This window comes from Lepisosteus platostomus, chromosome 12 (assembly GCF_059453375.1).
Source record: "Lepisosteus platostomus isolate fLepPlt1 chromosome 12, fLepPlt1.hap1, whole genome shotgun sequence".
Classification (NCBI taxonomy): Eukaryota; Metazoa; Chordata; class Actinopteri; order Semionotiformes; family Lepisosteidae; genus Lepisosteus; species Lepisosteus platostomus.
Window position 1 is genome coordinate 19,082,947 of NC_142622.1, and position 25,506 is coordinate 19,108,452.

The 25,506-nt window shown below is 38.4% G+C and overlaps 1 protein-coding gene across 2 annotated transcripts in view; it reads right to left on the reverse strand.

The window, feature by feature from the left end:
• Nucleotides 1-1,506: 1,506 nt before the first annotated feature.
• Nucleotides 1,507-25,506, reverse strand: part of znf236 (zinc finger protein 236) — a 96,473-nt gene continuing 72,473 nt past the window's right edge. For both annotated transcript variants that reach the window (XM_088601280.1, XM_088601278.1), the window contains exons 25-32: nt 24,164-24,343; nt 17,814-17,972; nt 16,687-16,859; nt 15,607-15,735; nt 13,881-14,078; nt 11,251-11,380; nt 6,214-6,390; nt 1,507-3,252 (exon numbers count right to left, since the gene is read on the reverse strand). In XM_088601280.1, coding sequence (XP_088457406.1) covers nt 3,119-3,252; nt 6,214-6,390; nt 11,251-11,380; nt 13,881-14,078; nt 15,607-15,735; nt 16,687-16,859; nt 17,814-17,972; nt 24,164-24,343 — 1,280 coding nt within the window. In that variant the 3' untranslated portion in view covers nt 1,507-3,118. The remainder of the gene's footprint in view (nt 3,253-6,213; nt 6,391-11,250; nt 11,381-13,880; nt 14,079-15,606; nt 15,736-16,686; nt 16,860-17,813; nt 17,973-24,163; nt 24,344-25,506) is intronic.

Below are 25,506 nucleotides of genomic sequence, written 5' to 3' on the forward strand. Positions count from 1 at the left end.
TTCCCCAGCATTGCCATTAAAAACATGACCCTTTTCCCCCTCTAGTGACCAGTTAGGGCAACTGCAACTTAATCACCCAAAAAGCCCATTTCACTGTTCTGAAGTCCGTATTAAACAGATTTCTATTCTTAAATTTAACTCATATATCTATGTGGATAATTAAAATTAAAATCTTATTTTATTATTGAATCAATAGTTGATTATTTGAACAGTGAAAGTGAAAGGTAAGTAGAAAAGTAAAATATACTGGAAATACTTGCCATACTTGCTTATGTAGAAATGTGTGGAATTTCAGCACAAAAGAAAAGCAGAATTTTGAATTTGTACATTTAATCTCATTTTCCATCTTCGGATTTTAGGGCTAATACTGAGTGATTGCCAGTCTGTACATGGCACCTCAGTCATTATCATTTAATATGGTGCTGCCATACCAGACTACACATTACTAACTACAGTATGTGCATTGAATCATACTACAGACCTACCTGTGAAAAGCCTTTGTGCTGGAAACCTTTAACTAGTGTAAAAGCACAGCACATATTACAAAAGCCTAACAAGTGTTTCTTAGTACTTTCTGAGGTGTTGCAGCTTGCTGTAACATGTTACAGCTTGCTGTAACATGTACACAGTCCAGACAGTACTTTGTGGAATGAGTGATTATTTCATTCAGTGGGGGGGTCATTTTCTAGGGGATTCTCAAACAGCCAGTGGCCCCAAATACTGGCCCTGGTGACCCATACACCTGTTGATTCCAGCAGAGTCCTCAGTTACTCAATCATTGACTTAATATTAAGTTATTCATTTATTTAATAATATAATTTATTTGAATGGTGTGTGCCCAGCTCTTAAACATGTTGGAGCATTAACTGTTGAATTCTAATGAAATTATCTAATGGGGATGGAATGAAAACCAGCAGGTGTGTGGACAGCCCGGACAAGGATTGGAATTCTGTGGTCTAACTAACCCAGCTGAGATACAGAATACACCACAAAGTCCAGTTCTCAACAATCTATGTAGAGCTGTTGTATTATATGTAGATTTGGAGGTTCCAAATCTGTAATTCAGTATCCTAGGCCCTGGCAGTATATCAGGCAGTCTGGATCTCCCTACAACAACAGCTTAAGACATATGGTTGAAAGTCATACTGGTGATTATGTCTTAACTGGCTTTCACCCAGTTGATGATTTAAAGAAGCCCACAGATCCTACTGGTGAACCTTAAAAGACTAGGACAGCAGAATCTTAACTGTATCCAAAATTACATTTATATAGCAGCCACAGTCAAATTTATATGCATATACTGTACATGTTGTCACCAATGTGCTGGAACATTTTAATTAAAGGTGTATAATTTAATCAGACAGTGTCCACAAGTCCAAAGAGGTTTATGAGACAAAAGGTATTAAAAACCAAAATAAAGTCTCTTTGCTCACCTTTAGGCATCTTCTCCTTATGTACAGTACCTACAACACTGAAATGGGAAAAAAGAGTTAAATAACAATAAGCTTTTGCAAAAATTACTGCTTTTATTTTCACTTAAATACTTTTACATTACAAAATAACTTCATCACAAACTATACAAAGTCATATTCTGTACACTGACCTAATAAGAAATAATAAAATGAAAAAAGAAATAAAATACTTCTCATCCACAGCTTCATTTTGCAATGGAATTACTTGAAATATTTGTCTCAACTATACACTATATACAAATAAAACATCTTCCATAAGACATTCAAAAGGTTAAATAAACTATACTCTTTAAAGTAAAGCTGATGAAGCTGCACATGCATGTTCTTCCAAAAAACAAATTAACATCCAGCATTATTTAAGAAAATGGGAGATGACTAAAACAATTAAACAAAACATCACTACAGTGATGTTCAAGTCCCTGTCTCTAGATCAGACAATACATAAGCTTGGAAAAAGGCAGAAAAAAGGCATCCTTTTGGGATTCATGCTGTGTGTTACATTCTGCAAAAAATGCTACCTTGAGCTTACATTTTTGCTTAAAGATAAACCAAAACACTGAGACAAAACTCCAAGTGATTCAAGAGCTCGCTGCAAAAAAAGATCTAGCTTTACATTTCTTGTACTGGAATACCTGGGTTACTGAATGTCTGAAGAGTCACATTTTTTGCTACCTGAAGCAATTCTGAATAGTAATGTGTGATGAACAATTATATTTTCAAAAAAACCCATACGGGCTAAGTTACACACTAACAATGGACAGATCTCCCTGATGCCCACAGAGCACAGATATCAGTAAGATCATGAAAAACACAGAGGTAAATCCAGTTGTAGTGGAATTACAGTACTGAAAAAACAATTTCATTCATACATTTTCTCTTCATTTATTCAGCATTTTTTCATCCGATTCGTTTTTATGTAAAAATGCGAAGGTGATGGAAACTATTACTTTTTAAAACTTTTCATTATATTCCCACCTAACTTGGAATTTCCAGTTGCATTAAGTAATACAACTGCGTCTATGAAATTTCCTTTTGTTTGCTTTTGTCCAGAAGATGCACAGAAGACTGAAAATATTTTTTTTTCTTCACAAGATGGTTTTATGATCTCAAATGAGGAAAAAGGCCACAGTCAGGGAAGTGATCATATCAACAGTATGCTCAGAGTTGGTAGTTCCACAGATGTGCAGAGGCGGTATTCCACTGGTGCTCTCGGAGAGATGACACTCCCTGCTCTTTCAAGCCAAAGTCTGGAAGAAGCAGCGAAAATCACCGGCAGTGTTTTGTTCTTTTACACGTCACATCTTTCGAACTCATTATGATGCACACTGGTTTGCCGGATTTTCTCCCAGCTGTTTCTACTGACATTTGAATTGCAACCTCACTAAGGCATTTAATATCTTCTGAAAAAGACCTCTGAATGAGAGAATTATATCAGCAGTTGCTTAAAAAAAAATACCAGCAGCCTTGGTGCAACACCAACGGCCTTTTTGAGTTTCCTGAAACTGGGTGCTCAGAGAAGCCCTTTTCAGAAAGCATTCTTGGTGAAACGGTGACCCATCGTGAGAGACATCAACTGAAGAAGAGCAAAGAGTGGAAAATCACGCAAGAAATAAGAAGTGACTGCCGCTTCGGTGAAGGCTAGGAAGCTATCGGAATACATTTGTGATGCCACACTGCCAGTCATTTGATGTCTCCTGAACCACTTCCTCTAAGTCCAGCTCCTGGTTTTCCTCTTCATCCCCTTCTGGTTCCTGGTCAATGGTGATCTCTTGGGTGCCACCTGCAATAAATGTAAAGAAGACCTCCTTTTATTTAACACAAAAGAAACACATTAGGCTTAAGTAAGATGATAAGATTGGCAACAAAAAGAATTCAGCACCCAAATATGAATTGGGAGCATTTTTTGGGGTAGATTATTTTTAAGATATCACTTTAGCAGAGTAAAAAATAAACTGCTCATTTCCCAACATAGAAATAGAGCTGCAGAAATATAAAAATTAAAAAAACGTTTTCGTAATATTTTGATGTTTTTACTGATGGTTTTGGAAATGTGAGGGCCCAAGTCAATCAGTAATGTTAATTCTGTGCACCTATAGTACTCAAAATCGACGATAATTTCTAAGATCTTAATTGTTCTAATTGCAACAGAAGTAATATATCACGTGAGCAAAAGAAACAAGAAAGTTCAACACATTAAGGCTAAAACACCACCTAAAAAAGTACTTTAAAATCCAATGTTTTTTTCTGAAAATTAATTTTCAAGATACTTTAACAGGTGCCTGGTGAAAATATCTTGATAGATGTTGGAGTTCATGATTTTCCCGATCTGGACAAGGGCTACGGGACCCATAAAGGCAAAACATAAAACTCACAATATTCCACAGTTGTTTTCTCAGCATGGTTTTTACACCAAACATAATACTGTGAAGAACATCGTAAAAGCTGAACTGGCCATAAGACAATGTTTGAATAGTCAATCAAATGATGTTTAGCAAGTTCGATGTACTTCTTTTTGTGGTTTGCCTGCTTCTTCCATCCAATCCAGTTATGAATGCCACTTTCATGAAGGTGACTTTGAATTTACTTTTCAATACCTTTTATCCTGAAGACGTCAGTTTGTGTTTGAGATCTCCGTTGTTGGATTTACAGTTGCCTCATCCAAGTTGTTTAACAGAATGGGGGAACAAGATACACGTGTACCCTGACAGGCTAGCCACTCTATCAGTTGCCTTTAAATTTCTTATTACTGGACAGTACAGTGGCAAATGATTGATTCAGCTTTTTGTGAATTATTATAGTCACCCCCAAAATTGTGGAGGTCAATCAGCATTTGACAGCAGTCTTTGAAGAGCTCTCTGTCCTTAACCACGATTATACTTCCCACTACTGATTTCCAGGGAAACGGGAAACCTTTAGAGACTCAATATTGTTGCAGGGGATTCCAAGGCACTTCAAAAGAGCAGAATGTTATTGTAGATCTGCTTGATTAATTACGTTTAAAGAAATAATTAGAAGTGTGAATAAATGTGAAACAATAACATACAGTGCCTATTTTCTGAGGGACTGCTGCTCTTTCACTTTTACGAATTCCTACTGGTGTACCACAGTTTAAGCATGATTTAATACCATATTTTTCTCTTCCACTATCACATTTTAAATATAAATGGCCTGATATGACAGCTCTTCAGACAAGCTCAAGCACTTGAAAACTCTCCTGAAAGTTCGATTAATTAGAGAATGTATCAAGAACCTCCAATAACATGGGTGTTTTTCAGTTCTTTCCATCTCTTTTAATCTAGTAGAATGCTGAGACAAGCATAGCTGCAGCACAGCCTGTAATATTAATCAAATTCACTGTAGCTGCTGACATGGCTCCCAGAATACTTACATACATGATGTCTATCTGAAAGTCTTCCACAAACTTTAGTTTTCGGCTCTCCTCATCAGTCTATTCTTGCTAATTTGCTGATTATACCTTTTCATCTACCAGAATGTGTCCATCTTAGGACATTTATTTTGATTCTTGGAACCAAACCTATCACAAGATTATAACATGGCCTTAAGCAGGGTCAAGGGTATTTGAGCCTTTGTAGTCTAACACAGAAGTACACTGCTCAGGAGTTCTAAAACACAGCTCTATGTCTGTCAGACGTGTAGTATTTTGAGAGTCTAGAAGCAAAGACCTAAGGTATGACTGACAGGTTAAACACAATCAAACAAGCATTGCTACACCTCACCAGCTGTGCTGTTTACACAGGGATTCAAGGACTCTTGTTATTTTTGTGAGTGCTTCTTTACATTAATGTGACCGTGTCACAAAGAAACATTTTCTCTGTGACAAAATCTGATCCTCAACAGATTGCCTATCAATGTCAGCCCATGTGCCTGTGTGACATTTAATTTCTTTTAGACATTTTAGTTTCTTCAATTCCACAGAGCCAAATCCTGATCCTGATATAAAAACACACTTTCCCTCAGTGAACCGCTTTGTATAGATCTTCAGAAACACTAAATGCCTCAGTAATGGTCACTTGGCTCAATTCTCATATCTCTGTTGTACATGATGAACTGTGGGGCCACTAAGAAAACATACTTTAGCTGCTGAGTAGCCAACTAAATCTACTAGGCAGGCCTAATTCAATCCACTGTACTCCCCTGCTGCATAATTAGACAACAGTACTAGTATTACCTTTGAACACTGAAAGGCTCAATGGTTGAACAAAATCAGGGCAGTCTATACCTACACTACAGGATAAACCAAGAAAGGAAAAAATGCTAATTCCAACTTCTGAGTTACTGTAAAAATGTGAGTATCTCCAGAAATAACACATAGACTTCCATAATACAACAAGACCTTGTTTCTTTATATAACTATATAAATATATATATATAACTATATAAAGAAGAATTTCTCTTATCTCTTACTGTATTTGCTTTGTCAAACGGAACAGTAGTATTCAACTATGCCACCTGAAAATTCAAATATTTTATAACACAGCACTTTAACTTCTCACTTTTAAAAAAGACTATCCCTTACACAAGTACAGCTTGCAACTGCAAGGCTTTGCTTTTTAAAAGTAACTCTCCGGCCAGCACTGCTTCATATGTGCATGACGTATATACACATTATTTTTAGATTTTCATAAATCCAATAACTTTGCTACGTGACAGGAAGCGCATCGAGTCCAATGCTTGCAATTTCCAATTTCATTGTGCTGGCCAGCCCAGTGCCTGTACTCACCAGTGTAGCTGTGAGACCTCTTCATGTGAAGCTTCATGTTGCTCTTCTGCGTGAAGCCGATGCTGCACACCTCACACTTGTATGGCTTCTCGCCGGTGTGCTTGACCCTGTGCACCTGCAGGGCGCTCTTCTGATTAAAGGCCTTGTCGCACTGAGGGCAGGGGAATGGCCGTTCCCCTGCACACAAAACCAGAAACAGACAGAGCTCACAGTGGGTAATGAATAATAATTCATTACATTCATCCGTGTTGCACTTTTCAGGACCCACTTCATCCATAACATGATGTAACAGAGCAGCTATTTTGTATGCTAAGATGTATGCCTCAGTTCGATCTGTGGGTGTGTGCCTTCAAACTGCACCTGATCTGCCCTCTGTAAATGGATATTGAGATGCTACTGCCTTAGTCTAACAGACGTTTGAGCTTTACTAAGCCTTGCATGCCTACGCCATTCAAATCCACAGTTGGACAGCTTTTAAAAGGCACAGTATTATGGGACTGAGCTTGAAATCTAAATAAAAATGCACGTTTTTGTTACATAATGTATTAAGAATGTGTAAACACATTCACAAACTGTATATGATGACACAAAGCATGTTTAAATAAATCCATAATCCAATTAATACTACTATGATTTTAAAAACAATAAACACAGACCATGTACCTTTTGCTAAAAAGTATTTGAAATCTTGTATGGTACAAATGTATAAACATACAACTCAGGGGACAGATGAGCAGGTTTAGCTGACCAAAGTATGCGAGGCAAAGATATCCAAGGTTTGGGCAAGAGATCAGGAGCCTATATAGTTAGCACAGCACAATTTAGCTTGGGCCCTTTCACTTCAAAACCCTCTACACCATCAGAAGAGGCAATTTCCACAGACAAGCACATATTTAGAGTGAAGAGACCCGTTGTTAAGGCTGAAAGGGTTTTAAGAGCACAATTTCTGCAATGGTTCTCTTAATTGAAAATAAAACATTCACAGGTTGGGAGGTTGCCTTTTTAAAAGTCGTTTAACGTTTTCCAAGAACAATTTAAACATGGTTGACAGTGTGGTGAACAAGATTGTGGTGAAGCAACTCGCTGTGGCACATTTTCAGCTTTCCTGACTTAAGTTAAAAGCAGCAGTTCACCTTACCAGCTGCATTCATGCTTCTGTACATTTGAAGCAAATACCAAAGTGACATTATCAGAAATCTTACACCTCCACGATGCCCACTGCTTACTGGGAGTGAAAACAGGAGAGTACGGCTAATAATCGCACAAAAGTATCCCAAAGCACTTAACATGTACATTATTTATCTTAACCATAACCTACCAATGCTTCTTTTCCAAGCAAGGAAATCAGTCTTTAAAACATGTCTACAATAAAAATGTGTCAGCTTCCTGGAAAATAGTATGATTTTTGGCATTCAGTCTTTTTCAGAGCATAAATTGCATTCAAATTCAAAAATGCATTTTTATTGTATTACAGTGCACCATAGCTTTATCTCAAACAAATACCTGCTGAATGCTTCAAAACTCTTAACAAATAACCTTTTTCTGAAATTACTTCTGTATTACTGTAGACGCCTTGTCCTATTGTACAGTATGTAAAACTAAACAGGTCTGTAACAAACTGACTAAATAAAAATGGTTTTAATGAGAGTAAAACTCTTAAACTCTAAAAACTGTTATACGGATCAAGCTCTAGTGAAAAGATATGACTTTTCAAATGTCCACAGTTGTAGAGTTAGGAAAGATTTCCTGCATTTATATCTTAATATCTGTACTTACAGTATATCATTATATCTCAGACAGACACCTGTAAAACACTGAAACCACAGGACTGGGATCTGATTAGGTCTGCAAGCAAATACAAGCATCACCAGCATGACAGACAAACCAGATCCATGATGCTCAATAATATGACCAAGAAGCAGCATGTAAATACTAAATAGTAAAGGTCCCAACATGAATAAGAATGTTTTATAAGGAATATGAGAGTTTTATTTCAGTACAGGACAAAACAGAATATAAAATTATATTACAGTTAACAGGAAATCCTTAGAAGTACATATGATGTGTGTACTTATATGCTTGCATGTACAGTACAGTACATGGATGTTGATTCTATGAGTCTGTATGTATGTGTTATAGGAGTAGTAGTAATATTGGAATTTGCATAATGTGAGATAAATTCAAGCACATGAAGCACAATCTGTTACAGTATTGTACACCCTTTGTATTTTTCTTGGTATTTCAATACATTAGTGCAGATCAGAAAAATACTTTGTGAAAGTTTTACATTTTGATACAATCACAGGTTTTTCACACTCAACTTTTTTTTTCACACAGCTACGCTGCTATAATCCTATTAAAATAAAAAAAAATGTTGTGTAAACACCAACCCACCTGCAGATACGTCTATTTTTGAAGTCTCCTTTACACAGACCGAGCTTTGTAACAAAACTATGGAATAAACGTGTAATTGTGATTTTCCTAAGACTCTTCATACAAACATTTTCATTTTTCTTTTTAATTTTTTTAATTTAATTTCCTAGTATATCAGTAAAGTGTATCATCAGAGCCTGACATCTGAGAAAACAACAAAGGCTCTATCTTACATTGAATGGCAAAGCTAAAAAGTTGTGATAAACATTAAAGGTTTCACTCCCAGTCCTACAAGTAAAGCACAAAAACAAGGATTAAAGTACAGATGAATGTCGTACTACAAGCCCTGACCCAGAGCCCCAGAATGGGAAGCTGTACAGTGGACAGGGAGAGCCCCAGAACCAGGAAGCTGTACAGTGGGCAGGGAGAGCCCCAGCACCAGGAAGCTGTACAGTGGACAGGGGAACCCCAGAACGGGAAGCTGTACAGTGGGCAGGGAAAACCCCAGAACAGGAAGCTGTACAGTGGACAGGGAGAGCCCCAGAACAGGAAGCTGTACAGTGGGCAGGGAGAGCCCCAGAACAGGAAGCTGTACAGTGGACAGGGAGAGCCCCAAAACAGGAAGCTGTACAGTGGACAGGGAGAGCCCCAGAACAGGAAGCTGTACAGTGGGCAGGAAGAGCCCCAGAACGGGAAGCTGTACAGTGGGCAGGGAGAGCCCCAGAACCATGAAGCTGTACAGTGGGCAGGGAGAGCCCCAGAACGGGAAGCTATACAGTGGGCAGGGACAGCCCCAGAATGGGAAGCTGTACAGTGGGCAGGGAGAGCCCCAGCACCAGGAAGCTGTACAGTGGGCAGGGAGAGCCCCAGCACCAGGAAGCTGTACAGTGGGAAGGGAGAGCCCCAGCACCAGGAAGCTGTACAGTGGACGGAGAGCCCCAGAACAGGAAGCTGTACAGTGGGCAGGGAGAGCCCCAGCACCAGGAAGCTGTACAGTGGACAGGGAGAGCCCCAGCACCAGGAAGCTGTACAGTGGACAGGGAGAGCCCCAGCACCAGGAAGCTGTACAGTGGACAGGGAGAGCCCCAGCACCAGGAAGCTGTACGGTGGACAGGGAGAGCCCCAGCACCAGGAAGCTGTACAGTGGGCAGGGAGAGCCCCAGCACCAGGAAAGCTGTACAGTGGGCAGGGAGAGCCCCAGCACCAGGAAGCTGTACAGTGGACAGGGAGAGCCCCAGAACAGGAAGCTGTACTGTGGACAGGGAGAGCCTCAGCACCAGGAAGCTGTCTTTTTGGGGAGCAGAAAGAGCACAAGAACCTGGAAGATGTCTACTCAGCAAGTAGGAAGAACCCCAGAACCTGGAAGGTAGTAGATCAAATAGAGCCTGAACTCCCCAAGTTGCTGGGGTCACACACAGTTCTCTGATCTCACCCTACGCACAATAACATCTCAATAGATCAGACCACAGACGGACAGTACACAGCCTTTGTTACTCCTCTCTTGCCCATTACAAATTGTGGAAAGAAAAGAAATATCTATGAGTGACAGAATATGAAAAGAAATTCCAAGATCCAGAAATAACAGTGGAGCACACTAAGCTTGTGCTTATTTAGCCAGGGGCTGGCATCAGACAGTTTGAAAAATACATACTTTTACTGTAACATACATCTTATACTCCTATTATACATAGATACTCTTATCGTTACACAGTACTATATTTTAAAACAAAAACAACCCTGGTGGAAAAAATAACTTAACAAGAAAGCAGATGGTCATTTTAGGCAGGCCCATCTGGACATTTTCCAACAGACCAAACCATCACAAAGCTGATCGTGATGGAAATAGTCCTGAGAATGTGGTTAATAAGCACACACTATTATTTGTTGTGTTTTTCAAGCAATACTCTAGATGAGAACATGCAATGGAAATAATCATAAACTCTTAAAACTGTACTGAATACCGCTGAGTCAATGACCCGAGCAGCACATAGCTGGCTGTAATCCAAACACAGGATTTTCCACAGATGTGTTGAAGAAAAACACAGTGATATCATAGAGGCACTATTGACTTTTTTCTCTGGTAACTCGATAAACTACATTTAAAATTGGAAAAGAGTAAAAGTTAAGAATAGAGCACCCTGCACAATCACACACTAAGATGTCAAGTTTTGCTGTTTGGTTAATTTAGTGATAAATCAGTGCATCAGAACTGTGAACAAAACAATGTAAATTAGACACTACACAGTCTGTCAGGACAAACAATATGAAATAATATGCCGGCAACCAAAAACCAGGCACTACATCATGCTTTTCATGTATGGACAAAATGGAGGAAGAACGATGTTCACATAATAAAAGTGTGATTTTCTGCTCAGGCTTGGGAGATGACTATTGATAATTGGTAAAGATTCTGCAGAATCCGTTATAAATCTTGAAAAGATTATACAAATGTAAGTAATTTTATACAACTTAATTTACATTAGGCTGTGTTTTAATCTAATTTTAGCACAGTTTTCACAACTGAATAGTAATACAGCTAATGCCAAGCCTACGGCGTGGAATTTCCAGGTAAAGGGAGAAAGTTCTCTGCAGAAAAACATTACATTTCCTTTCAATTAAAGGTTCTGCACTGTAAGGATGTAGTGGTGGTAAATAGTTTGTTACCTGTATGAGTCCTGTTGTGCCTCACTAGCTGGCTAGGTTTAGCGAAGGCTTTGTCACAGGAAGAACATTTGAAAATCTTCGGCCTCTGAGAACTCAGCGAGGGCCCCTGCTGGTGAATGTGCTCATGCTCCTAATTTTTGGAAATAAGAAGAAAGAAACAGGTGATTTGACTGCCAGTACACTAGCCAGGAAATTACTGATGACCATCTTCACTCACAAGCTTCACTCACTCACAAGCTGTCAGCTCCTCAGCTTTTCTGTTCTAACGCCATTAGAACAGAAACAGGTGCTTAGCTCACTCCCACATAGCCTTCAAACAAACACAAGAGAACCTGGGACACATTCACTTGTTTTTAACTATGTAATAGTCAGTCAGATACTAGACACCTGTATCCACTCAGATTCACAGAGACTTCAGTCTCTAAAAGATGGAGAGCAAAGAGGTAACTTACTCAGAGCAATGCACAGTGAGTCAGGGGTATAGCTGTGGGGCTCAAAGCTTTAGGTGTTGGCATTTTATTACAACAAATATTCCATTACTTCCAATATCGTTCATTACAGTACTATTCTAATTGACTTTCTGTGAAGGCTTTTTAAAATGTATTTTAACTAAATAAATTAATTGATGCTGTCTGATAAAGGAAGCATGTCCAAGTTACTTTACTGACCTCAGAGATGAATCCGTAATAAATATTACAGAACAGAAACAAGAAGACCTGTACCAAGAACCAAGATGATAAAGTGGGAACAACTTAGTTAGAGATAATGTACGTTACTGACAGAGACTATTGCACTTCAAGTATACATGATCACACCCAGCATTATGGCTTAAATGACAAAATGCATTTTCTTCTAAAACTCTGACCATTCCTATTATCCATCCAATCATCAGTTTAACAGTAATCAGTTTTGTTGCAGGTTTCTTATTCTGGTGAGAGTCATGGAAAACTGGTTCCTAAAAGCACAAGAACCACAAGGTGGGATTGACAGAACAGAATGCCAGTTATAGAACTAGAAACATACTATAAAACACTAAAATTCAATTTTCTCAGTAAAAGTTACAGTATGCATTCAGGGAAGTAATCCATAAAAATCTTATTTCCTCTAATGTCTTGTATAATGCAGCTGTTGGACTCGTTTTGTTTTTTAAAGACTGTTTGCTGGGATACCAGGACTAACCTTTCTCCCTGTGGCAGCAAATTAAAAGAACTTTAAAGGACATTATCAAAGCCTCCTCAACCTTAACATGATTAAATTCACTGTACACTTCACTGAAGGCTGTGTGTTTTCAACTTTAAAACTTTTACTAAGGAACAGAGTTGGAGGAAATCTTCCATGCACTACTAAACATTAATATTTTAAGCAGTCTGCATGTATTTCCTTCTAACACTCCGGACTGTATAACCAGTAGTTTACTTTTTGTTTAATTTGAAACCAATGAAAATATTAAGAAATACAGTGTATAGCTATTCATATTTTTGTGCGTTTAGGATAGACAAACTCATTCACAGCTGTAACACGCAATTTGCCACACTCAGCTAAACAAAATGCTTTAGTCATTTAATTTACTCACTCTGAGCTCTTTTAAGGGCAAGCTGAAGTTATGCACATATTCTAACAAAAATGAATACATGTCCTATATACTGCATACAAGACAGTATTTCAGTTTACTCTGTGATCTTCCTTTCACAAAAATGTTCAGAATTTCATGGAGCATTGTTAAAAATCTTGTATACAGGAGACAGTCCCTTCCTTATGTGCAGGTTCTTTACAAGAAAAAATGGGGTTGTCCTGTTGCAGACAATGTCAATTTGAGAAAGAAAGAATGAATTAAAAAATCTTTGAAAACCTCAGTCCTTTGAATGTAGGTTAAAGAATCATAATATAAATGCACTGAACAATATTACTGCTGAAGAAAAACAAGCATTACAAAGGCAAGATTTTAACACATATATAGTGTGTATTTATATACGGATGTATAATACTGAACTTTCTTTAAAGCTCTGAAAATAGTAGACTTGTGTTGCAGAGGTGTTTTTCACTCTGTGTTCAAGGAATGTTAGTGGAGACGTACGCTTGGTCATCTTGTGAGGTATATGAATTCCTGCACATTGTGCCCATCACAGTGGTCACTGGAATAAGTAACCACTCTTATAGGTTATCGTGAGCCAGATGAGGCTGCCCCAGCCCACTCAACCTCCTACCAATTACAATTCTGTTTCATTCAAAAACATCCACTGTGCTGAAACCACAGAAGCTTTTTTGTGGTGCAACACAGTCGGAAACCCAGTTTGATTCACATTACAAGCTGTTATTTTTCAAGGAGTTCCTTCTCATTTCCAGATGCAGCTCTGATTCATTCACACAGATGCGCTCTAGCCCTGATCACTGAATCTTGAATGAAGAAGAGGTCTGGGCTAACTCTGTAACTCTCTTGATTACGTTTCCTCCAAAATGAATTGTGCTTGAGATTAGATTCCCTTTAGATCAGCACTCCTTCATATTGTCGCAGGGAATGTGGTGGCCAAACAGAATGAACACAAACAGGCCATTCCTTATGTGGGTTGGACATGGGAAAGACGAGTTTCATGCAAAACTGAAATACAAACAGAAACAAAGCTGTACTGTACCTTGAGGTGGGTTGCCCTCTTGAAAGCTTTGCTGCAGACCCGACACACATGACACCTCTCCTTCCCATGGGCCTGCCTGCAGTGACGCCTCAACATGATGGTGGTGGGGAACACCTGGTTGCAGTAGAAGCACTGGTTCAACTGGGTGGACGGCTCGACTGCACTGTCCTTCAGGGGGTGTCTGCTCACTTCTGGCACCTTCAAGAGTGAAATTAAACTTTAAGATATTGGACACTAGCAGGCAGTAAATCCAGATTGAACACATACCTTTACTCCACATGACAATTTACTCTGCTAACTGCCATATCACCACAAAACAGATGTAGTGTTTGACAATTAATGCCTAATTGTGTAAATATTTCTGCTCTCAGCTAGCGGTCTTACTCCTGCTGGAATTGTAAGTTTCCATTTGGTGAACACCTGCAAATACTTAATTTTTCTCTTCAGAGCTTCGCTTTAATTAAGCAGCACCCCTTTAATGCAAACATGCATTTAGGTCTGTCATTTACTTTTTCCTCATTCTGCAAACACTACTTGAATTTTCAACAAGAAAGAGACATTCTTTGAGTCATAAATCATTTCGATATACATTGTTCCAATTAAGAAATACAAGTCTCCGATATAGCCTATTATGTGCAGTTTTCATCTTGATTTGAAACAGCATCAGACTCAAATCATTAAAAAACAATGTGCAGAAATCTAGCACCATAAACTTCATTATACAGCAACCAAAGGTTTTTTCAATCCCACACTGCATTACAAAAGAGGTCATTGTAGTGCCTTATAAATATATTATAATTATTAATACATCTTAATTTGTTTTCTTTAACTGCTTTGAAGATTAGTTTTTGCTTTAGGAATCTTTTTTCTTTATTTTAGCTTTCCTTATGTGTTGATAACATTTTACTGTTTTGAGGGTAAGTTCCTGCCTGGCACATAAACTAAACAAAATGTGGAACCATTATCTATTGAGATAACGCTATCACAACTGAGTGCCATCTGATGTACCAGAGCTTTAGTCTCAATCTGGGAGATGAAGTAATTGTTTTCTTCTTTAGCGTTTGTAGCTTTTTGCTTCTCAATTTAGAATAAAGACAGTAATCCGGAATTAAACCAAATTTACAACCGGAGTTAAGCAACTCAGAAAAAATTGAAAATGTAGGTGAATCAGTCAATAGATGACCATTTGTTTTTTTTCAAAAATGAAAAAAGGAGATGTTTCTATGTACAGTACACAGTGTATTTATGAACCAGGGGATTCAGGTTTCCCAGATAATAAAGGCTACCACAGTTGAAGCAAACAAAACGGCTGTCCAGATGACTCAGACTGTTGTGTTACTATGAGTATTGCATAAACATAAAACAGTGCATTCATAGAAATATAATTTCTATATATACTCGTTTTGGAAAAGTTTCAGAATCCTTACGACACTGCAGTTATAGTAAATGTTTTTCTACTCTACCACTCCCTCATGAAGTGAGATGTCATTCCGTATATCTATGTTTTCTCAGTTTTAATCTAAGAATTTTATTGATTAAAAACCACATTAACAGGTGGCATGGCCTCAGTACAATACATTTTCAATGGGACTAAATGTTGCTAAACAAGACATGCATTTGCACATTGTCAATCATTAAAGTGCTGGAGAATACAGAACAGTATGAAAACCAGTTATTATTGATATGAAATTGATAAGTGTATTAGCTGTACGTCAGTGCTACTCACCCGAAAGCTGTCATCTGTGGCTCCTGCAGTGCTTTGTTGGGGGTGGCTGACAAGTATGACTTGCTGGGAGGGGTTACCAGTCTGCCCTTGGAGACTGGGGTCACTGAGAATGGCAGGGAACTGCTGCCCCTAAAGAAAGGTCACACAAAAGATATACCACTGCAACACTGAACACACAATGTCAAGGCAAAACAAAAATCATTCTAAAGCGTAACATCAGCACAATCATTTAAACCAAACACTAGTCTGTGATCTTGAAGTCAAAATAAATTGAGGAACCACTATAAAGAAACTTCAGTAGAATCCTAAGTATCCATTCTCTCTCGGTCCTGTGCTATCTGAATGAGAGCCACTACTGAACTGCCACACTGACTTGCACTCAATAAGTTAAGGCCAGATCAGAAGAGACACTGAGCTCTCCAGTGAGCTGGAAGTTGATATGTTATTAAGCTGATGCACAGCTGAAAAGTCATTTAGAACTGCTGTGCACAGCAAAATATTTGCAGAAGACAAGAGAAAACTCATCCTCCTTTATAAAACCAATCCCATGTGTCACAATTCAGACTTCAAAACACAGACATATCAAACAGACCAAAGATTCTCTATTTTAATCCTGGAGGACACATATGTTCTGTATCTCAGTCTCAGTCTGCAATATAGAACATACCTCATCACTGAGGCTAATTTAACAGTACTTGTTATTTGGGACCTTTCACTTTAGCTCTTAAAAAGCTGAATGGAGTTAATACTTAGCTTTATCCCCATACCTGTTCCTGGATTTCAGAACTCCCCTCCCTCTGATGTGCAGAATATAAGTAATTGGATCGATGAAGAATTAAGACTTCAATCTGTGGGACAGTTAGTGCTATTCCTACCTTATGCAACTGGACACATACTGAGCTGTTCAGACAGCAGAACTAAGGATGCATCTGCTTAATGCAATACATAAATTAAGAATTGACTGAACAGACGTCACCTGGAGCAGGGTATTTCTGAAACCAAGAGCTCCATGCATTTTAAAGGAAAGGATAAAATGGTCTAATCCAGCAAGCCATTCAATTAAAGGGATGTGAAATTCACCTGCTGAGTGATGTTCAGGGTGACCGTGTCAAGGCTCTCTGACAGCATGCCCTGTGTGTCTGCCAGGGTGAGGGTCACACTGCCATCGGTGCCCACTCCAGCAGAAGACATTACCAGGCTCTGGGAAGTGACCGGGGCTTGCGACAGGGAGGTGCTGGAGGGAAGGCTGCTTGCTGGTACATTGTGAAAAGAACACAGGAGCAGTTATGCCCTGCAAATATGTAAGTGTTGCACAAAGCATTCAAGCAGAAAATACCAGTGTGGATTACAAAAATCTTGTAATTCCAAGATCAAGGTAGATGAGATATATCTGGCCTAGCTAACCCTGGTCCTGCAGAACCATAGTCCAAGAAATCTAACAAGTCATAATAAAAGCATAAATTCTGAGCAGTTTAGTAATTAATTGGTTCAATTAAGCTAGGAATGGTCAGCCATAGTCCTTTCAGAGTTACATGGTGGTTGTGTTTTCATTTCTGATCTCTGAACTTCTTAATTCAAACTTTAAATGCAAATGAAAATGTTCCAAGAGTTTTAATTTGATGATCTGTTGACCCATAAAACCTGCTGGATTGTGGCTATTCCTGTGCAACCCCTGAGATTTAGTCCAGAGAGTACTAATGCTCCCAATCTAGTAAATGTAAATCAACTGTCTCATTCAAACTGTATCATTCGGTTGTCTTTGAGAGCGTCTCACTTGTCGTTTCTACACTCTTCAAGCTGAAGAGCTGCTTAGACCTCTGTCTATATCAATTCCTCGTGGGTACAAAAATGACAACACCAGCTCAGCTCAAGAGAATGCTTTTCACACAACAATTGCTCCTGTGCATACAAGTGCATAACTGCTCTTATGAGAAGTAAGGTGTAGACTGTTATGTAACTAGGATCAGTGCAATACCGGAGCACAAGCCTCTCAAGAAGCAGCTTCCAAGGATTCCTGCCCTTCTCACTAGACAAGATCAAGACTTGCCCCAAACCTGTAGCCCAGACACATCTTGCACTTTGTTTTGAGATCTGAACTCTAGTGCATCCCTACAATGTTGAGTTTCTTTTCAGGTCCCATGAATGTGTTCTGCAACACTAATATCAGGATCTCATGTAGGGGACACGGGGAACATTTTTCTTCTTACCTGTGATTCCAGTGCCAGTTGGGCTCTGAGGTAGAAGCTGGTCACTCCCTATTGTCAAACTGGCACCATTTGGCTGTGTAGGGATAGGAGACGTCAATCTAATGCCTCCATTTATCTCGGCACTTCCTGTTGTACCATGCTGCGAGATGATATCTTGACCTTGGGATGATGAAAAACAAGATAATGTGAGTCACATGGATAATCTCAGGAAGCACCTTACCCCATATCTTCTACATTTTTGTCAAGATCACAAGAAGTATCGGTTGTTCCAGCTTTCAGTTGCTGCAGACCCTGCATATAGAATTTAAATCTCTTTGAAATAGCGAATACCAATGTTTAAACAGAAAACGTATTGTTTTTTAACATGCTGTTGTGTGAATAGTTTCTACCTTCCTCTAAAGCTCCAATTACCATTTTGCACACTGGAACATATAAATTTATGCTATATTATAAACACTGAGTGGACTAATTCTACTTGAAAAGACAACAAAAACTATATTGTAGACTTTTTGTACAAACCTATAGGTCTGGAAACACAGAAGTCATTATATTATCAGTTAAGCCCAGGTCATAGAAAATACCATTTGAATCCCCTCCTGATCTAAATAAGTAGACACTTAAAGAGCCTTTCTTTAAAATGATAAAATAAACTGCCAGAGATGTTTATCAGCCTCATAATTAGCTGAGACACTGGGGTAAATGCAAAATAGTAAGCATTCAAGAACAGTAAAGATATAAATGACAAAAAAATATATAACCTGCGGACAAAATCAAAACATTTTTAAATATTTCTATTTTACCGTTTTCAGTTGGCAAACACTACCTAGCTACTGCGAATGAGTTCTCTATTACATGTCTCAGTTTACAAATCAAATAAAATCACTACAAATGTGACTCTCCAGCTACGTATATAACATATATACATGTTTTGTCATGAATAACAAAGTACACCTCAAGGAATTAGTCATATCTGCACTATGAACAAGATCCAAAAGGTTTGTAAGCACATTCGTACAAACAGAATCTCTGTTTCCAGCCAGTAGAGAGGACAGAGTTAGCTATGAGCAGATCTGCATATGAATGTACAGTATTAACACAGAAGGAGAGGATGGAGGAATGTAGGAGGTTTTGGCACAGAATTTGACAAAACAGGAAAAACTGCGAGAGAAGGGTCCAGCACAGACTAAATAGGCAAACACCAAGTAAGGATGTTTGTCAATAAACAGCTTTCATCAACTCCCACTCCGTTGGAAACAGATTATTCTGATTCACTTTCTTGGTGGATTTAGGACATTCAATATTCAAATGTCTAAGCAAATGTCCAGTATGTAAAGGAACAAGTAATAGATTTACTCCATGCTGAAAAGAGAAGAAAGAAAACAACATTTCGGCCATGGAGCCGTCTTCAGGTGTGAGAGTATGTAGGTGTGAGGTCTGTCCAGTATGTAGTTTCACGTAATCCCAAATGACAGGCTGCAGGCAGAAATACAGAAGGACACTGCACAAAACACTCAAGATATACTATGCTTCCATTTCAACAGTCATCCATCCATTTTCTGAAATACTGTCCTGTATGCAGTATATAGTACATGCATTCATTTTTGTTAGAATATGTACATAACTTCAGCTTGCCCTTAAAAGAGCTCAGAGTGGGTAAATTAAATGACTAAAGCATTTTGTTAAGCTAAGTGTGGCAAATTGATGTTACTGTGAATGAATTTGTCTGTCCTAAACGCACAAAAATATGAATAGCTATACACTGTATTTCTTAATATTTTCATTGGTTTCAAATTAAACAAAAGGTAAACTACTGGTTATACAGTCCGGAGTGTTAGAAGGAAATAAATGTAGACTGCTTAAAATATTAATGTTTAGTAGTGCATGGAAGATTTCCTCCAACTCTGTTCCTTAGTAAAAGTTTTAAAGTTGAAAACGCACAGCCTTCAGTGAAGTGTACAGTGAGTTTAATCATGTTAAGGTTTAGGAGGCTTTGATAATGTCCTTTAAAGTTCAATACAGAGTCGTGGGGGGGTCAGAGCCTATCCCGGCAAGCAAAGGGCACAAGGCAAAGAATGCCTTGGGTGGGACGCCAGTCCATCACAGGGCAGACACACTCAAACACAAACATGCACATACTCACACCAGGGCCCATTTTCCCAGCCCATTTCCAGTATGTTTTTGGACTGTGGGAGGAAACCAGAGCTCCTGGAGAAAACCCACCCGAACTTGGGAAGAACATACAAACTCCACGTAGAAAGCACCTCAGGTCCAGAATTGAACCCAGGACCCTCGCACGGCCAGGCAGCAATGCTAAAAACTGTGCCACCGTGCCACCATCTGTTTCAACATTTGTTATTAAAATGCTTTATCTTTTTGGTGATGGTGAAATACATTTTACCAAGCCATTTCAAAGAAATTCTATTAAAAAACCTTAATAAAACAAAATGCAATTTGGGAAGGCTTTGCATAGAAATCTGGTTTCCATGACATCAGCATTGACAGGACAACACAAAATTGTTTTGATACTATTGTATTTGCTCAAAATGGAAATTAATTATTAATAAGCAGGATGATTCATAATACTGCTCATTTTTGCTGGCAAAAGGTTAATAATTATTCAGCCTTAAGTGATTCTCCCACAAAATTATTTTTAATATATTTTTTCACAGAAGAGTTTTGAATTATGCAGGCAGAATACAATAATGGTATAAATAAAACCATTTTAAACCACTCTTCAATTGGTTATGTACATACAAAAATATTTTAGTGTTTCTTTGTAAGAAATATTTTAAAGGATTATTTTTTTCTGTGAAGTGCTTTGCTACTTATTATGTAATAAGAAATCATATACACAAAAATACAAAAACAAAGAGTATTTAACCTCAGGAAAAAGCTTCTGGATTATTAAAGTAACACATAACATTTCTATTTTTTTTTACTGTTTTACCAAAATAAGTATTTAGGATGCTTACAACACTTAAAACCAGTAGGCTGGTTGGACAGGTCTCAAGAGATGGCTGATATTACTATTAGTAAAATCAAAGACCGAGATGTCCACAGAGCACTGATATAGTACACAGGAGATCTTCAGAGTGAAAAAATGCACAACCTTTGCTCCTATTTATTTTGCAGCATGGAATTAAGCTTGTTCTTTTGCAGCTTGCGTAATGCCACAGCTATCTGCTCTGACAGCTTGAGACGCACCTCTAAATCATTCATAGCTGTGCGGTTTCAAAGTACAACTTAAATACTGCAGCTCTGAATAAATCTTGGACCACACCAGGTAAACTAAAAGTAAAGTAAGACCACCTTCAGACAGTGACATCCAGAAACTTGAAAGACAGTGTCTTCTTTTGAGAGGGGTCATAGAACCAGATCAATATGAACACAACCTTAAGAAAAGTAATAGGAAGTACTGTATTACTTGTCCCTGGTGCCTGTTTGTTGATTGGCTCTCTCCCCTGTCAATACACTGCGAAAAACTGGACTCCTGACTCAAATGAAGCACTCAAATGAAAAAATGTCATAAAAAAAATAAGAAGCATATTTACAGAGAACAACATGGAGGGAAAAAGTATAATTTACCCTCTATACATAATATTTGGACATTTATGATAGGGATATGTTGCATTTGTACTGGGAAAACAATTTTAAAGTTGCACTATTTCCTCTAAACCTCTATTTAAACACATAATCAATTATTTATAACTTATTCTTATTTAAGATTCTCTGGAAGACACCCATTTCTAAAGCAGGGGATTTCAGTGAAAGGAGTGAAACTCCATGCTCAAGGGGACAACAGCAGTGCTCCTCCTGGGATTTAAACCCAAAAGCTTACAGTCACAATTCAAGACCCCTACTGCCACACTACTGACTACTAGGATCCTCACTCAAGGAGCACCCACATGTAAAATGTAAAAATGTAATAGTCCATTAGCTCTTCTGAATTTTTACCGATGATATGCATGGGTCACTGACACGTTTTCTTGGACATGTAAAACAATGGCTTGGAATAAGAAATGGTTGATAAATGTCAAAATAACAGAACAGTCATACCACAGATACAGCCCCTGAGAATTAGTCCTAAAAAGCTAGATTAATTCAACAGACAGCTTGAAAACTCAGCAGGAAGCATTTCTTCTTAATTTGACTGAAGAAATGAAGTCGCTGAATGTCAGTATGTAAGAGTGACTTTGATGGGAGAAACATGGGCAGAGAAGATACAGCTCGAGAGAGAAACAACTTTTACAAATTAACCTTCGTTTATTATTAGTGCAAGACTTGCTGATGTGCTGTTGTAAAGCAGGGCAGCAAGCTGCTGTGAGGGTCTACTTGTTCTCTCCTTGCCACAGTTCTCTACAGGAATGATACAAAGAGGCCTGGAAAGATGGAGGCACACAGAGGAGTGACTGAATTTAACCAAATGGAACAGACCACAAACAGTCATGACTGCAAAAATTAACAAAAACTGTCCCACGTACACCACCTGTTCCAGCATTTTTTGCTCTGTGGCGAGTTTAGTATTCACAGCCAATGTTGGGCCAGCAGTCTACTGAGAAACTGAACTTCGAAAAGCATGAGATTGGGTTCACCGAGTGCAGCACTGCTACGGGTCTGTGAATGAGCTTTCTGATGGACATGTTGTCACACCCACCCCATGCCTCTGACCGTCTCATATTGTTGGCCAACTACTGAGCTTATTAAAAAGCTCAAAGATGCGTTGAGTTCAGCACCTCAATTGCAGCCCTTTATCATCACTGTTGAAAAGAATATTTCAAGATCACAGTATCAAGAGACAGAGGCTACAACTCCTGTACTGACGTCTGAATTGAGCTGACCACAATATTCGCCTTCTCCGCTCTGAATGAAATAATATGTCAGGGACATTTTAAAGTCAAGAACATCTAATAGAGTTCCTTTTAACCAAGGGCTAACAGAGAAAAACTTAGTCAAGCCAAACATACAATGCAATTTCCAGGACTACAAATCCTTCTGATCTATTAATAGAATACAATTAATATAATTAAAATTAAAAATTAAGCACAAAATTGTGAACTTTGTGAAAGTACTATATAGTTACTTGTTGTCACAAACCACTGCCCTTGCTACGAAGGAGAGCAAGAATTCGTGGGAACTGTACCATGGGGCGACCCTTCCTGCTCACTAGTCACTGTAATGATTAATGTAATGCGAGCTGAATAAGTACAGGTTGTGCAGCAGATATTTCACTGCAGAAAAGTCCCAACATGCAAAGCATGCAAAGCTAACAAGTAAGTTGTATTTGTCGGCCAAACTGTCTCACAGTCAAGATCAATAATTCAATTGGATTAAAACAGATCTATTCACATCCTTGCTTGCTTACAATGTAATAGCGTCTCTTCACTTCACCAGAAGTTTTGTCGCCTCATTCTGAATCGCAGAATGGTGCTACACATACCTATAAATTTTGCCTTTTTAAATTGGAGGTTTAACACGTTACTGCGTATATTTTACTTTCATTGAGGCAATTGTTTCTATCCCTGAAATATAAAAATAGCATTGCAGTTCCGCCTTAATGTCTCGCTATTCTGAAAGTGAGGAAGATATTGGCAAATGTCTGAAACTGTAGTTAAAGCTAGTCACTGTGTTGGATTCTGTGCATGGAGCTGAATACTGAGCAGTTAAGATTTCAATTACAAAAGACAAGGTGTTGGGAGTTTTGTCAAGGTTATTCAGCACACTTGATGCCAGCAAGGCTACCACAGTTCATCGGCTGGAGAAGTTACAAATGCAAAAACAGATAAAAAAAATCTAAAACTAAACAGTCAAGTTTATCAGTACTAGTGTTTGTTGCTGTTGCATGTTGTGGAGCTCAGCATTTACAGAAATCTTAAAATATCTGAGACAATTCACTTTAAACTCAAGGTAGCTTCAGTTCATGTTGTTTTAAGGGGGGTGTTGGGGTGGGTTCAAACACACTGTGTTTTCACATCACTCAGGAACACTGCAGACTGTCATCCAAACTACTGTGCTGAAATGCTCCTTATCCAAGCATCAGATGTTTTTAGATTTCTTAATGATGAAATACAATGAAATTCCAAAATATGATCAAACAAATATGACACAGATATCTGCACTATTAGGGAAATGGATAGATTAGGTTTGTTATATGGGTAACATAGGTATCGTATTGAGAAAATAGTGCTCAATAGCCCTCTAAAGTCTGGAGACAAAGTGGTCCAAGTGTCATTAGCTCAGTTAGGTAGTTCAGAACTCAGCAGAATGAAAACCAGAATCCCTTCTGGGCTGTGAGGATGGCTGTTGAAGACCTGTGCCCTGAGAGTGCCCTGCACAACCTTGCGGGCCCATACCTGATATGGTTAGTGTGATTTCCTGAGGGCTTGCTGACAAGGGGGTGGGATTTGAGCCGGAAGCCTGGGCCAACACCTGGCTGAAGCTGGAATTATTGATTGTCAGCGTGATCTCGTGCTGAGCGTTCGCAGACGCCACAAGGCTCTGGGACGTCATGACCTGGGAGAGATCCTGAGAACCTAAGATGAAAGTGGAAAAAAACTCAGGAGCTTTTCATCAACATACATACCAGCAGTCTTACTAGTTAAGAAACATTTCTCTTTCAGAAGGTCATCTGAAAAGGATATTTAAAGATGAAGAAACACATATGATTAGAAGACTGTTTAGATGCATATCTAAAGGACAAAATTAATGTTTTATTAATTAGGTTTTAAACAATGTAGGATAGGGCTCATTTTACTTTCTTTATAAATATTACAATATAAACAAACAAACTAGAAAACAAAAAAACAACCTTTTCATTTGGGAGTATATGATTTCTTTTATTTGATATAAAATGAGCTTTCTCTCCAACTTCAGTGTATTTTTGTGCTATCAAGGGATTTCATTTTCCATTGTATTCAGTTCTTTTTTAATCACTTGTGGGAAAAGTAGATGGCTGCCCCCAGCATCCTGATATTTTTTTTATTTTGGGTTAATATTATCCAGCTGTTTACAGCTAATCCACATGGGTCATTGTACATTATGTCAATAGGCATGATGTGATCAAGTTATATTGTTACAACAATTTACTTTTATGTTTGGTGCCTTCATAATGTTTGCAAAGTGAGTTGTGTTTTTTGTGTCAAACACTTTCCTCAGGTCTGGACACTTGGGACCCTGGCATTCTGGGGCTGGACAGGTTCCATGGGTCTTAGCAAATACAAGATAGCATCATTTGGCACAATTTACTATGTTATTCAAATTAAAAAGTTTGACTCTTCCTGACAATGTAGGCATACATCTCTCATGTCTTTAAAAAGCCCACACAGCTTCATTTTCAGAGACTTGCTTCCAAAAGTGAATCTTTTTACAGTGATCTTTGTGAATTTGCACCTCTGTTCAAGAACCCATATGCTTTTCTTATTTACTCTATAAGTCACACTGTGTATAAAGCTAACCCCAGGCCTTTGCCTAAATACTATTTTCATCACAATATTATATGCAGGTATATTGGTGTTATAGCAACACAATTCACATCTAAGAGGAAAACTTCCTAATAGTCCTAGGAGCTAAGGTAATGCAAGTCTACTGAAAGGTAGTCAAACTTTTCCCGGTCATCCTGTGAACACTCCCAATATTACAAGAATTGGGAGGAACAGGAACAGGAGGGTAACTGAGGCTTGTAAAACAAAACGCCTCT